Source organism: Balaenoptera borealis (genome assembly GCF_965194805.1).
Source record: "Balaenoptera borealis genome assembly, chromosome: 10".
Lineage (NCBI taxonomy): Eukaryota > Metazoa > Chordata > Mammalia > Artiodactyla > Balaenopteridae > Balaenoptera > Balaenoptera borealis.
This window is the reverse complement of record NC_138874.1, coordinates 110,564,927-110,580,201: the sequence shown is the minus strand read 5'-3', so window position 1 is coordinate 110,580,201 and position 15,275 is coordinate 110,564,927. Positions and strand designations below refer to the sequence as shown.

At 53.0% G+C, this 15,275-nt stretch overlaps 1 protein-coding gene across 5 annotated transcripts in view; it reads left to right on the top strand.

Moving 5' to 3' along the window:
• The window catches only part of FAM53B (family with sequence similarity 53 member B), a 128,268-nt gene that overhangs the window by 56,714 nt on the left and 56,279 nt on the right, over nt 1–15,275 (top strand). For all 5 annotated transcript variants that reach the window (XM_082407366.1, XM_082407365.1, XM_082407364.1 and 2 more), the window contains exon 3: nt 1,938–1,992. In XM_082407366.1, coding sequence (XP_082263492.1) covers nt 1,938–1,992 — 55 coding nt within the window. The remainder of the gene's footprint in view (nt 1–1,937; nt 1,993–15,275) is intronic.

Genomic DNA, 15,275 nt, shown 5'->3' with positions numbered 1-15,275 from the left:
CACCAGGCGCGGCAGTGGGGTGGGGAGGGATGGGGTCTGTGCTTCCCGGGGGGTGTCTGCTTTGTGCTGGGGCTCCTGCAGCGTCGGGGCCGCCTCCCTCGAACAGCCGGGCCTGTGGCACCAGCCAGGCCCAGCTTCTCTCTCTCCGAACCTTCTCTGGGCCGTGGGGCCTGTCTGGCTTCCGCAGGTGACGCTGCCCGGAGGCAGGGCTCTGAGTGTCTGTCACCCGCTCTCCCTTCAGTGACTTTGGCGTGAGCTGGGAGGGAGGCAGAGGCAGCCGTCTCTAACTTTTTCCAGATACTTCCCCGGGTGGACTCCAGGAGGGGGACCTATCCTGAACACATAAGGATTGTTTTAAACCCAAGATGGGGGACTGGAGGAGGGCGGCCTTGCCCGCCTTCCCCCCCGGCCCGTTAAGTTCCTTCTGGTCCTTTAGAAGCAGCTCTGTTTGCCCCCCGGAAGCCAGCCCTGACCTCCAGCACCCCAGCACCCACGGCCTGGCCCACCTCCCTCCAGTCCCACTCTCTGTAGCTCAGGGGTTTGTGTGACTGTGGCCTCTGTGACGTGTGAGCTTCCTTAGGGCTGAGGCGGGCGTCCTTCACCTCCGTGTTCCAGACTGGTCAGGACAGACCCTTGATAACCTGATGGATGAGCACGTTGCTGACCGAGGGCAAAGGTCCCTGACTCGGGCAGCTGAGGACAGGGGTGGGGCAGCTGCTGCCAGACACCGGCTACCCTCTTATCTGGGTGGGCCGGCTGTTCCTGGTCAGCACCCCCTCCTCCTTCCAGGCCTGAAAGAGCCAGGGCCTGGCTTCCTGCCCACTTATTGGAGCGGTAGCCTTGCGCGTCCGTGTCACTTGGGGCTCCTCTCAGCAGCTAGAGCCCTCTGTGACCGCGGACCCCTCTGGAGCTGAGAGCTTCTTTCACCATCGCACACCGAACCCCAGCACAGCCTGCACGTAACGAATTGCCGGTACCTATTTGCTGAATGAGTGGAGGAAGGAAGGAAGGCAGGAATGAGTGAGACCCTTCTTCCTGGGGCCCCGATGGGCACAGATGGTGTCCTCCTCATCAGAGGTCAGAACAGGCCTCTTGACCTGGGCCTCGGCCAGCACCAGGAACCCCTGGAATGTTCCACGCTCGGGTTACTGTGTAGCCATGGAGCAAGCGCCTGGACTTGGGGTTCTTCTAGGCCTCACTGGCTTTTCACCCACTGATCACAGTGTTCGGCTGAGGCTAGGCGTGGGGTTAGAGAGGAGATGCGCGGTGTTTACAGTGGACGGGGACGCCACTGTGGAGATGTGGTGCCGAGCAGCTCAAGAGCCATAGCTATGTGTTGAGACCCGACATAACCTTTGAGTTTCTGTTTCGGTTCGTGAGGATGCCTCGGGGGGCCTCCTGGCTGCACAGCAGCTTGCAGAGCCAGGGCCGCGCTCCTGAGCTTTACCCGCTGCTTCTTCACAGAGATGGAAGAGGTGTTCTCCTCGTGTCTCGAAGGGAGGGCTCTGGAGGTGGCCTCTGCCCTTCACTCAAGGTTCTTCCTGTCACCATGGACAGGAGGAGGTCCCCTGTCCTCCTAGCCTGGGCTGTGGGGAGGCCTGCCTCCAGCTCAGCTCGGTGAGCTGTTCACATCACAGCTCCTCCTGCACCCTCCTCCGTATCACTCACGTGGAAAAATCCCCTAGTGTCAGAAGTCACGGGGCTCTCTTGTGTGTTTTTAAAGCCCATTAACTTGATGGACTCCATAACTCACCGAAGGCTCCGGACAAAGAGCCCAGACCTAATTATGGGCAGATGTCTCTTTTAATACTTTTTTCTCCTTTCCCTAATCTGACGTTGCCCCTTTAATTGTGACTTTAGCAAGGGATCAGTGCAGGGTCATGTGCAAACGTGCTTCTTATGACTTGAAGAGTGATAGCTTTTCTGGTTGTTTTCAGCACACGCCAAAGAAGATGAGTCAAGGACCGACACTTTTCTCTTGTGGAATTATGGGTGAGTAACCAAGGTGGCTGTGGACAGTCAGTCCTTCTCTAGCCCTTCCACGAGGGCCTGAGTCCTCCAGGTGAGACGCTAAAAGCACTTGCGGGACGCAGGCACAAGGAGCAGCCGTGGGGACTCTCTTCTGTGTGTTTGAACTGTTCCGGTCTCAGCGGTGCTGGAGTGGTGCAGGGGCTGCTGCGGCTGACTGAGGGGCCGGGCGCTGGTGTGTGGTTACGAATCTAATCTCCAACAGTGATCCTGAGAGTTTCTGTCTGATTATTAAAGTAATCACGTTCATTTTATTTTAATTCAGAAAATGCACCATAGTGTAACGTATAAAATAAAAATCTCTCACAGCCCCAATACACAGTTATAACTACTGTTAATATTTTGGTGTAGTTTATGTCCATTGCATTTTTTACATAGCCAAGTCCATGACGAACATACGATTGTACAAAATTATTTACAAAATTTTTTTTTCGCTTTTTTCGCTTAGTAATAATTACCATCGTTTCCCCGCAGCGCTAAAATTGCCCATTCCACGCATTTTAATGAGGCTATGGTATTGCATTGTGTGGATGATTCAAAATGTATTTAACGATGTAACTGTTTCTTGGTTGTTGGGTAGAAGGAGTGTTCTGTTTTCTGTTTAACAGTGACTCAGTGTCTGAATCTTGCTCTGCCTTTTGGATTATTCCTTAGGATCGTTCCCAGGTATGGAATAGAGAGGCTGGAGAGCAGAACATTTTCATTTTTAAGGCTCTTGCTTCATATTTCTGACATGCTTTCCAGAAAGGTTGCCTCGGTACCCTGTTCCCATGCGAGTGTTAATTACCGTTTTTATAAGGGGGGCCAAAAAGATGACTGTATTGACTGTATTGATTTCCCTCTACTCCGGATGATCGGGCAGTTTCTCCTTGCGCGCTCTCCCCTGGACTCCTGCCCCCTGCAAGAGACACCTCGCCACATGAGTTTCTGTAAACCAGGCTTCCACGATGGGTCCTCTCTTTCGGGTTTCAAGTTTGTCTCCGCAGGACTATGTAAACTCTCCGTTGCCTTTTGTCTCGGCCCTTTGCCTCTGGGCACGGCGTTTTCTTCTTTAGACTCAGTTCCCTTAGGTGGGTGATGGGGGTGGTGATGGGGGTGGTGCTGGGGGTGTCACAGTGAGCATGGTGCTGTGCCACGCGCCTCACATGCAGGACCTCCTGGACTCCGCAGCTGCTTCGGGGGGCGGGCAGGGGCACCCACTCACATCTGGGGAAACTGAGGCCTCGTGAGGTGGGTAGAGTTGGACCCGGAGCGGGTGAGGATTGTTTTCTTCTCACTCACAAGCCACAGCTCTGTGGGAGAGCCCCGGGCGGCCCTCTTGGTGCTGCCGCCCAGAGGAAGTGGAAACAGGGAGCTCACCTGGCCTTGGTTTACCCGTGTGACAGAGACACTTCTGAGGCCTGTCCCCACATGGGGCTTGACTGAACACCTCGGTGGTGGTTAATGGCTTTCGACAAACCCTCAGCGACCCATCCACGTGGCCCAGAAGCCTGCCTCATTGCCTGCTTCCTGGGTCAGACTCACAGTTGAGCTGTGGCTGGGCTGCCTTCCTCTGTCATGTCCAGGAAGGAGAGAGGGGCTCCTGGGCACGCCAACCCCTCAGCCCAGCCAGGACATCAGCTCTGAATTGGGCCAGACTAGTGACCTGGACTGTGGAGACGTTGGTCTTTATTTCAAGGCCGTGTCGTGCATCGGGCTTCCTTGGCCTTTGCTCCAAGTGCATCATGATAAGTTGGAGCTCCTGTGGGTTCGTGATGGTGGTGTTGGCACTCACATAGTCACTGTGAACTATTTACCTTTTCTAAGCCTCAGTTTCCTCATCTGTAAAATGGCTGTTAGGACAGCACTTGCCTCGTAGGCGCGCCTTGAGCACTCTGAGACGTTCGTAAGGAGGTTGGCACAGCGTGAGCTCCATACACAGTAGGTGGAGAAGAGGGCTGAGGCCTAAAGTGAGAATCCTGCTCCTGCAGGGGGCCTCCATGCCCAAAGGGACCACCTTGGCCTCCTTGGGGAGGGAGTGTGAGTGAAGTCGCCCTTGCGGGGGAAGATGCTCAGGCCCAGGGACCAAGGCGGAGACGTGTGGGGAGAGGCCTTTTCCCAGATTCCCAGCAGAGTTGGTCTGAGCCCGCAGAGCCCAGAGGCCTGCTTTTCGCTGGGGGCGGTGCGGGGGGGCCTCTCTCTGGCCCGGGCTTTCCAGGACGGCCTGTGCTGCTGCCCCGTCCAGGCTCTGGTTTGCCGGGTGGCTCTTCAGGAGGGGCTCTGCAGTGCTCCCCTCGCCCTCGGGCTCTTCCCTTCCGTGGGGTCTGTCCCCCTCCTGCTCTGCCGGCTGGCACTAGGGCACCGCCAGGCAGTGGAGGGGCAGTGGGGCAGCCACTCTGGGGGGTCTGCGCAGTTACCCCCACCCTCTCCTCGGTTTCTCTCTCTCCCACGTGCTCATCTTTCTGTTCTCAGCCCCTTCTTGGTTCGGGAGACCCTGACCCACCTGACAACACACACTACCAGGGCTTTTAGAAAAGTTCACCACAGTTCGTTTCAGTGGCTTGTTCTGGTAGGTATTTATTGAATACCTCCTCTGTGTCAGGCGCTTGGGGCGGGGATAGAGCGAATCAGCCCCTGCCCTCGAGGGGGTTTCTATCTGGCGGAGGAGGAAGGCCAGGGAGCAGTGGATTCCCGTGGATTAGGCCGACTTCCCCGATAGGCGCCTGAAGCGGGCCCTCGGCGGTGTAGGCGTGTAGCGCATCTTCCTGAGCCTCACTTTCCTCATCCTGCACGTGGCAGGTGTTTGTGGGATTTAAAGAGACAGTGGCACCCAGGAGGTGCCGGCTCAGCCCCTCCCACCTCCATCCCTTTCCTGCACTTGCTGAGGTGGGAATGTCAGCGGTCCAAGGCCTTCCAGGCTGTGTGCTCGTGGAGACTCCGGTGGCTGCTCCAGCCCAGTGAACCCGGGACTCAAGGTGTGGCCTCGCCCTGTGACCTGAGTAGCAGTGAGACTTCATCTTAGCTGTGCCTGCTTTTCCGTAGCAGGGAAGAGGACACCCAGTGGGTCCAGCCAGACTTTTCCAGAGGGTTTTGGGCCCTTCCTGGGATGGACAATGCTCAGCAAAGATAACGCATCATAGCTCTGGGGCTTCCCTGGTGGCGCAGTGGTTAAGGATCCGCCGGCCAATGCAGGGGACATGGGTTCGAGCCCTGGTCTGGGAAGATCTCACACGCCACGGAGCAACTAAGCCCATGCCCCACAACTACTGAGCCTGCTTTCTAGAGCCTGTGAGCCGCAACTACTGAGTCCACGTGCCACAACTACCGAAACCTGTGCACTCAAGGGCCCACATGCGGCAACTACTGAGCCTGTGCGCCTAGAGCCCATGCTCTGCAACAAGAGAAGCCACTGCAATGAGAAGCCCGCATACCGCAAAGAAGAGTAGCCCCTGCTTGCTGTAACTAGAGAAAGCTTGAGAACAGCAATGAAGACCCAATGCAGCCCAAAAAAAAAAAACAAAAAAAAACGTAGTATTATAATCACCAAAACCCCCTGCCTGTCTCCTGAAGAAAAAGGACTCACGTTCTGGCCCTGATCAGTGGAATTCTCCCGTGAGAGCTGGGGACAGCTTGGCCCTGTGACTCGGGGCATTTCCCTCCTAAGTCCCCATGCAAGGGTCCTAGCTGGACACCAGGATGAGTTAGAGTTTCATAAGTGTTCTTAAGGAAAACCAGGCGAGTGTATTCGGGTAGGGAGTGCCTGTTTGCTTCCTCTTAAAAAGCCACCCTTGCAAGTAGCTCAGCCTCCTCTGCACCCACTGAGATAAAATGCTTTACTAATATAATCGGCGCTCACAATGTTTTGTTTTGAAGTACTTCATGCTCAGTTACTGTGAGCTGGATTACAGGCCCCTCCCCACCCTTGTCTCTCCCCGCCGCCCCGTGCCCCAAGTCTGGGGACTTGATACAAAGAAGTGATTTTGTTCTTTTCCAAAGTGGCGCTCTGGGGGGACAAAGGCAGTGTGAAGTGTGGATGAGAGAAGCAGGGCAGAGTGGAGCCAGGCCACCGGCCGGCCGGGGCCGGGTGCCCATCATCAGGCTGCCCGCCCAGCCTGGTTACCGCAGGGCCCCTTCTAGCAGAGACGGTGCTGTGCCTCTTGGTTTCTTTTCTCACCTCCCAGACCGTCCTCAGCGCACCTGTGCTGAACTGGAATTTCCTCTGCAACCAGCTTCTCTGGGGAAGAGCCATGTCTGCCCGGTTATTGCGTTCTTGACACAGGAAACCTTGGTCAGGTGGCAGTCTCATGGGTGTGGCCCGCCCACCGGTTAGCTGGCCTGAGAGGCGAGCCAACCCCCATTCCTGGCCGTGACTTCTAGTGGGTGTGGACAGGGGCCTGGCTGCTCCCGAGAGACCTTTCTGTGCTGGGGAAGGCGGGGGCTGCCCGGGCAGCCTCAGCGCGCGGCTCCCTCCCTCGGGCTCCTCCAGCGGTTGCCGTGGGAGATGCTTCTTCACGCTAACCCAGGGTCACACGTGTACTAGTTGAATCTCTTTTGGTGAAACAGGGCAAGTGGGGGGGTGAGAGGGGCCTCCACACACCACCCTCGCCTTGGCTAATTGCACCCCTTGAATGAGTTCCGTGTTGCAGGGACACTGGACACTACACACTCCATTTTCCTCCGCGCTCAGGCCAGGAGAAGACCGGAAATCAAATAACGTGAGAAAGTGCATGCGACACCAATTATCTGAAAGGCCACTGGGAAAAGTTGTGTAAATACAAGTCAGTGGACAGAAAACAAAACAATTCAGATGCTAAAAAAAAAAAAAAAGAAAATTGGGCGGAAACCCATAATTACTTTAGGAGTTATGGTAATAAATTATTTATTAATGTAAATTACTCCACAGGCAAAGAACATAGAGGAAACTTGAGCAGAAGGGTCATACATTATGTATAAAAAGGAATTATTGTAAAAATACGATAGCAGCCCTGCTTGTGCCACTCTGGTTCAGGTTTGTCAGCGTTTTAATTATAAGCCCTTATTTTCTGTGTTTAATGACTTGGCTGTTAAAGTCTGCTCTGTGCATAAAAGGGTTTCTCCCGGGGGCACCCTCTGTACTAATTTCTACGGGTGAATCATTTGGCTGTGTTGAGCTGTGCAGGTTGAAAAGATATCACTTTGAGATTTGGTAGCTTTTGGTCTTTTCACTCCACCGCTGTTTGTCACTGAAAGTGGGATGTGATTGCACCGTGCAGGAAAAAGCCAGCATTCAGAGGCTGAGCATTTTAGGTTTCCGAGAACAAACACACACATGACTGAAACAAAATGAACAACAGTGATAACACAGCCAGAATTTCTGGTTTCTGCGGCTTTTTCCGTCTCAGACATGGCCATGCTGCATCTCATCACTGGACCAGGGTCTCCTATAAGAAACTGATTATTAACCAAAATAGGCTAGTATATCCATAACCAAAAGTGCATATGCATGGTTTTTTTTTTGGCTGCGTTAGGTCTTCATTGCTGCGCGTGGGCTTTCTCTAGTTGCGGAGAGCGGGGGCTACTCTTTGTTGCGGTGCGCGGGCTTCTCATGGCGGTGGCTTCTCTTGTTGTGGAGCACGGGCTCTAGGCTTGCGGGCTTCAGTAGCTGTGGCTCACGCGGGCTCTAGAGCGCAGGCTCAGTAGTTGTGGCGCACGGGCTTAGTTGCTCCACGGCATGTGGGATCTTCCCGGACCAGGGCTCGAACCCGTGTCCCCTGCATTGGCAGGTGGATTCTTAACCACTGCGCCACCAGGGAAGCCCCTATGCATGATTTTTAAAAACTTACTTTTAGTGACTATTTTTATTTATTGTGGTCATAGGTGTGACCTTTCCATCTCTAAAATAGTGTAAGGTTTGTCCATACAGAGTGCTTTCGGTTTTTCCTTGCACCATTTATTGGTTTCAGACAGTGTTTCCGGAATAATGTACAGAATGGAAGTAGGTGCCAAGTGTAGTTAGCACGTGATGGCTGTTTACAGTGACAAGGGAGCCTCCCAGGCTGCCTTCTCTCCCGTGCTGGTCTGACATGGGCTGGAGAGGGGCCCCAGAGTTGCCAGAGGACAGGGGCTGGCAGCTGCCCGACTGGCCTTGGGCACCCCCAGTGTGGTGCATCGCCAGGTGGCCTTCCACGTGCAGAAATGGTCGTTAGGAGGCAGCCTGACCCAACTGCAAGAGCACGGCCTTGGGATCGCAGGCCGCTGTTTGCTAGCTGTGTGTCCGTAGGTGAGACGTGATGCTGTCTTGAAGTTCAGTTTCCCCACCAGTCACACGGGGAGTGCTGTGAATACCCCACAAGATGAGTACTGTGCTTGGGATATGTGCTCAGGCTTTTTCCCAACTTCAGCCAGGATCCCAATGGGGTGTTAGTTAATTAACAGTTAATGTGGATTTATTGACAGTTTCCTGAAAAGCTCTCCCAGCTGTCAGTTTTCTGGTCTGTATAATGGCACCCAGCTTTGCTGCACACATCGGTTTAGAGATGAATCGCAGGCAGCTGCCCATTTCCCATGCTCTGTGCATACCCACAGCCCGGGTGGGAATCTGACGGAGATGGATGAAACCAGCCTTTCTGTCTCTTCAGAGTTTTTGTAGCCACTAGCTTTTCCCAGCGTATCTCTGGAGGTCGGGGATGGAGCAGGAGGTCCATTCAGAGCTGAAAGGGGCCATCACAGGGCCCTAGTCCACACTTCCTCCTACAGATTGGGAGGCTGAGGCCCACGCTCCCAATGGCCAGTCTGGAGGGTTTTATTTACACCTCTGTACTGTCTGGGGATCCCACTGGGCCTCTTTTTGTGAGAGCAAAGACTTCCCAGAAGCAGTGGCAGCTGCCATGCGCCACCCCAACCTGGCTGGTGATGGCAGGGCCCCAGTAACCACTCCGAACCCACCAGCCTCTCGGGCATCTCCCAGCGCCCCTTGAGCCAGCCTTCCACTTGGTGGGACCAGTGGAGCGTTCGCTGTCTCCAGCCATCCTTGTCCCTTGTCCTCAGGCCTTGGCTGAGGAGCTTGGCATCCTGCGTTGTTGTCCCTGAGCCCAAAACGCCGCTGACGTTTTATGACTTATTGCAGGTGAGGGGGCACAACCAGAGGCTGAAGCTTGGGTGGGCAGAGCCCAGGAACCTTTTCTTTCTGACACAGCTCTGAATTGAGTCTCCATTCTGGTGATACAGGGAAAGAGGCACTCCCGTGGGCCAGGGCCTCTAAAAGTTCATTTAAGAGTAGTTGACGCCATTGAGGGATAGCTCATGTCCTTGCCCTGTATGTTTTTCCACCTGTGTTCTTTTCATAAGACCGGTTTAATAAAGCTGGTTTCAGAGAGACACCTCAATTCTCTTGAGTTTCCCCTTGAAAGGGTTGGTGAGCTTCTACCCCCAAATCAAGCATAGAGTCCTTGCAGCCCTGAGGCCAAGTTAGCACAGCCCAACCCACAGGGCAGGGCAGGGCAGGGCAGGAGACTGATGTCAGCACAATAGACAGGTGTGAAATCCAGGAATGAGTCAGCCAGCCTTGATCTGACTGAGGCCTGCTGCCCCAGCCCGGGCAGCAGCAAGAACCTTCTGTACCTCGGGTCTGTGCTTCAGGTGTTTAACCTTTTCTAGAAACCACATTCTGCTGTGGTTATGTCACCGTAAGGCAGCCTCTAAACACAGGATAAAGATATCCAAGGCTGTAAATATCCTCTGTCTTCTGAACGTAAGAAGGCTTGCAGTCCACTCAGAACCTGGGCCCCTGGGAATCTCCCTTCAAGTTTAAGGGCAGAAATGGAAACAAGAACATTTGAGGTCAGATGCTATTTGTGTTCCTCTGGGTGTTTTCTTTCTCTGAGCTCTGGATCTGCTCACCCAGCAGCCTTCTGCCCTCCTTCATCAGGGGGTGGCTTGAGGACCAAAGCCTGTGATGCGGCTGGGGGGTCTGAGCTCCTGCCCCCACGTGTGTGCCCGTCGGCTTCTGTGCCTCGGGGAGTGTCAGGCTCGGTCGTGGTGCCTCGGCTTGGACAGGCACCGTGGAGGCCACCTAGTCAGGCCATCTGCGAGAGAGCTAGATGCTTACGTGGCTCGTGTGTTTTGCGTAGTTTGCCCCACATCCGTGGGAAGAGTGCCGTGTGCGCTGATGCCGCTCCTGTGTGTGACCTCAGCCTTGTGAAGGCAGGCTCGGCAGGGAAGTGGAGGAGCTTTAGCTGCTCCTGAGGGTTGAAGTCCGGGGGGCTTGCCGAGAGCCTGAGTGGCCCTGTGTCCCAGGGCTGTGCCCCGTCTGCTGGAGGCGTGGTGCTGGGAACGTCCCTGAGAAGCTCTAGGCCACGGTGTGTCTCGGCGGGAGGGGGGCTCACGCTATCCCCTTCACGTGAATGGTGGGCCTCTCGGGCCTTTCCCACCGGCCCTCCATCCAGAACATGCCGTGCAGCTCGGGGTCCCCACCCCCTCCTGTGAGAAGGGACCTTGAGGAACTTGAAGGGCGGGGTCCTCCTTCTCCGTAATTCTACTTTCTGTTGTTGGCCCCAAACAAAACAAACACCAGAACGCCAGTGTTCAATGACGTTCTAAGTCCAGATTTTTAGAGACTGGGATGGTCAACCCTGCAGAAGCTTCCTGGTGTGTCTGGGTGGTCTGACTGGACTGCCGCAGAGGTGTGTGAGAACCCAGGCCCCTGTGTAGCCTGCAGTCCAGAGCAGCGGTTCTCAACAACTTCGTGTTAAAATAACCTGGGGAGTTTATTAAAATGCAGGCTTCTACCCCTAGAGATTCTGTGTATCAGAATCTGGGCCTGGGAATCTGCATTTTAACAACCCAGGGGATGCCCCTGCAGGTGGTCCTGAAACCACACTTTGAGACATCCTCGTGCAGAGCGTCCAGGTTCCCGTTCCAACCAGACCCCACAGAGATGGGTCCCCGGTTGCAGAAGGGCCGAGGCTCAGCCGTCCCAGCCTTCTGCAGCGTGGTCACAGTCACGGCTGCCGTCTCGAGAGCCTGTTCCGTCCTCGCAGGCCCTGTGCGAGGCAACTGTTTAGTTCTCAGAACAGCTCTGCAGGGTGGTCATCACCAGTCCCCTCGTTTTATAGATGAAGAAACGGAGGCTCTGAGAGATTAAGTCACTTGCAGAGCTGAGGCTCGAACCCAAGTCCACACCCTTCCCACCACACCAAGTGAGCCCTGCTCAGTGGAATCCCCACGTCCATGGCCATTGTCACTTCTGGAAGAGTTATAGTTGTTTGTGCAAAAGTGGTATTGAATGGAGGGGCGGGGGTGTCCGGTATCCTCTCCTTGGAGCCGAACCGAGGCCTTTTGTACACCGTGACGTTGGGCCTAACGCTCAGGGCGGTTTGCCATGAAAAATTAGCTTCTATTCCTGTTTCTTTTGTCTGGTGACCTGACCCAACAAATCGCCTTCTGTTCCTTGAGCGAAGGGGGAAAACACAAGGGCTAAACATAGCCTCGATTGTTTTTACTTTTCTTATATTGTACTTCGTGAAGCGATAAAGATAGAAACAATTAAAATATTATCTGCTCCGCAGACAGAACAAGTGGCCACCTGGCTGGTGTTGACACACAGTAGCAGTGCTCAGTATCGGGCAGTGCTTCGTGTTTTCAAAGTATCTTAGCTATTGCGGTGCCAGCCAGTGTCCTGGCTAGTTCATACACAACCATCCCTGGCCGTGGTGGGGTGGGGAGTTCAAGGCACAGCCCAGGTTGGACCTGCCTGGCCAAGGAACAGTTACCTGTGCCAGGGACAGAGGATAAGCGAGACCAAGTGAGCACCCATGGTCTGCTCTGTAGTTTTTATCTGCACTTCGTCATACCCTCCTTCTTCCACCCACCACCGGCTGAGGTCTGCTGTGTGCCAAGCTGTGTGCAGGGCACGGGAGGGTCATGCTGGGACTGTGCTCCAGAACTTCTAGCTCAATAGATGACATACACACATGAACAGATCATTAAAGTTCACTTAACATGAGTCACGTGATTGAAAGTCTAGGCAAAAAGCTGCAGGTGCCCAAGGGCTTGTATGGGAGGGCGTATCTGCAGAGGAGGTGATGTTTGAGTTGGCTCTGAAATGGGAAGTAAGAGACTGGTGCAGGTCTCTGCAAAGGTGTGAAGGCATGGAAGAGCTCACGTGGGAGGGGAAGCTGCAGGTCCACGGCGGTCGCGCTGTACCCGCATTTAACCGGTGGATTGAGTTGAGAACTGACTCTTTTACTCCTCCCTACAACAAAGACATCTATGTATTAAGGTCAATAGAGGCTTACTCTTCAAAACAGAGACAGGTAGTTCCTGTAGGCAGGTAGGAGCACGTGAGAGTTAGCCATCCAACACCAGTTCCCACTGGGGATTTGATAGTTAAACCGCAAAACAAGTCGAATGCACACCCCTCTGCAAGAGATGCCACCTGTGCTCCTTCCTGCAATCGATTTATTAAACTTTAGTTTTATGTACTCTTCAGGGCTTTGTACACAAAACCAGGAGGAGTGGGCTTTATGGGCTGTTTCAGGGGTTTTCAAGGATGATCTTGGCTCTCCCTGACTCTTGTCTGACTTCTGCTGTCACAGGAAGTCCGGCGTGCCTGGAGCACAGGGCCTACTGGGGAGACCACGAGTAGACGGGGCCCACGACATGTGCGGGCCTCAGAAAGTTCTCTGGGGGCAGAAAGGAAATGGGACTGGAGTAGGGAGGCCCGAGTTAGGAAGCACCAAGATCACAAGGTAGCCAGTGGAGAGACAGGATGTTCATGCTTAACTGGCTTCCACTTGCCCTTTGTCTCACTATCTCCCTAGAGATGGGGAAAATTCCAGGGCAGTGAAAGAAAAATGGAACAGAAAGTGGTATCTTCTGAGGATAGGACCAATCTCTTTTAATTTCCCAGGTTTCCCAAGGCCTGGGACAGAGACCGTCTCCAGTGGGCTCTAGGCTCCTTAAGTTGGGGCCACTATGGTGCCATCTTGGGGCCCTCACTGCCCTCGGTTGGGTCCTTGGTTCCTTCCTCATCGACCACATTTGTGGCCCATGTGGCACCTCAATGCCTTGTCCCAGAAGGGGAGTCGGTGGCGAGCATTGTTTGATGGGAACTTCCTAAAAGACCAAAGGAGCAAACCCAGAGGAGGATGGGGTCATAGGCCCTGGTCCTCCACATATTTGTCCTTATAGAAAACGTAGAAGCTCCAGGGAAACAAAAATGAGAAAAATCAACTAGCTCTCTGCCAATCAACCGTGAACATTTTCGTTTATTTCCTTTTTATCTTCCCATATAACATATGTATTTCACTAAATAGGAATCACGCTGTCTATACAGTTTTGTATCCTGTTTCTTTATGCTTACTTAGTATTGCATCATTAGCATTTCTCCACATCATTAATATTCTTTGAAACTGCTTTTTTCATGCTCCATGGTATTCCTTGGTACTTTATTTAACCAGCCCCCTACTGTAGGACGTTTTAGTTGTGTTTACCATTTTGCCATCACTCATATCATTTTGAAGAACATCATCATACATAAATCTCCACTTGTTTCTGAGGATAACTTTTCCTCTTCTAAATCAGAGATTGTCTTGACTCAGTCAAGGTTAGTTTGTATTTTTAAACATTTTACTCTAGTATTAGTTTACTGAACTTACAGCTGCTGACAGATGTCAAATTGAAACTCTTTTAAAAGAATGGTGAGGGACTTCCCTGGCGGTCCAGTGCGTAAGATTCTGCGCTTCCACTGCAGGGGGCGCAGGTTCGATCCCTGGTTGGGGAACTAAGATCCCACGTGCTGCACGGTGTGGCCAAAAAAAAAGAAAAAAAAAAAAAAAGAATGGTGAATATTTGAGGAGTGGTAGGTAGTGAGGACCTATGTTGAACAACATAAATGCTATTTGCAAAAAGATAATTTTTAGTAATGATTTGTCAGTTTTTAGTAATGATTAAGTTACAGGAACACGTATCGAGACTTGCCGTGTGTCAGGGCCTGGGCAGATTTCAGGGATGAGTTGACCTGGATGTTTAGCGTCAGTCCTGCTTTGTTCCCAGCTGGCCTAACTTGGCAGATCTCTCTCCTGCCTCTCCAGCTTCTAAGGCCCTCCTGTGGGAACAGCCTCTGGACGATTCCCGCCATGTCCCCTGTCCAGGGTCCCAGCGCCTCAGGCTCTGCGTCTCATGGGCGCACAGGGTGCCCTGGAGGAGGCAGCGTCACGTTTAGCCCTGATCTGGCTTTTCCTTTGGCTCGTGAAGCTCCTTTTGGGCCTCACTGGTCATTCCCTTTGAACCTGTCCAGTAGTTGCTGCTTGTGGCACTCAGCATGGAGTGAGTTCCTTAGGTGTGTCTCTCGGGGCCCTTTGAGAAATGGCCACTGGTAGAGAAGATGGTCCTACAGTCCTTGCTGCCTGGAGCAAGGACGTCACAGTTTTCTGAGTGATGGCTCATCTTGAACGACTAGTAAACTCCTTGAGGGCAGGGCCAAGGTCAGACTGCCTTGTGGTTCCCTCAGTGCTGCAGTGTAGCGAAAAGAGCAAAGGGCTTTGGGTTGGGTCAGCCTGGGTCTGCATCTCGTCACTTGTTAGGTATGTGGCTCGGGGCCACTTACTCCACCCCCCCAAGCCTGGGTCTCCCCATCTGGGCAGCAGTGGTAGCCGTGCAGGGCACTGTGCGGGGTTACACCACCCACTGTGGATGTGCAGTAACTGATTGCAGTGCTGAGAATCAGTGTGTGTGAAATAGCTACTGACTGTCGTTTCAGATTTTACTTCTCTCCTTCTACTGACTGACTCAGCCATACTTTTCTCCATATTCACATTTGCACAGTTTATAAATATGTGTAGATTAGAAAAACATAGAAACGTGGTAGCATGTTGACCCCTGGCAGCACAGCATATTTCTTAACTTTGCTTTTGTATTGTGAACTTGAATACAAGAACTGTGTCAAGTTTGTTCTCCTAAAATTCTCAGCACAGTGCCTGATTCCATAGTAGAAAACTAACAAGCAGTTCTTGAATATTTCTCTAAAGTAAGGGTTCAAGTGCAAAAGTCCGCATTTCCTAGCAGGGTTAGCTTGTTTATCCATGCATTCAAGGAGAGACCCGAATGTGTAAGTTGAAATTGTACCCTTACGTCTCTGCAGCCCAAGACTTACTTCTATAGATTTTAGCCACTTTGTCCTCGATTTCAGCCAGAGAGCAAGTGAACACAAGGAAAGTCCTCAGTGATTGGCAGCTAATGTTGTTGGTTGTGGAACATTTTGGTGGAGGGGATGTAAATCCATGAAATGT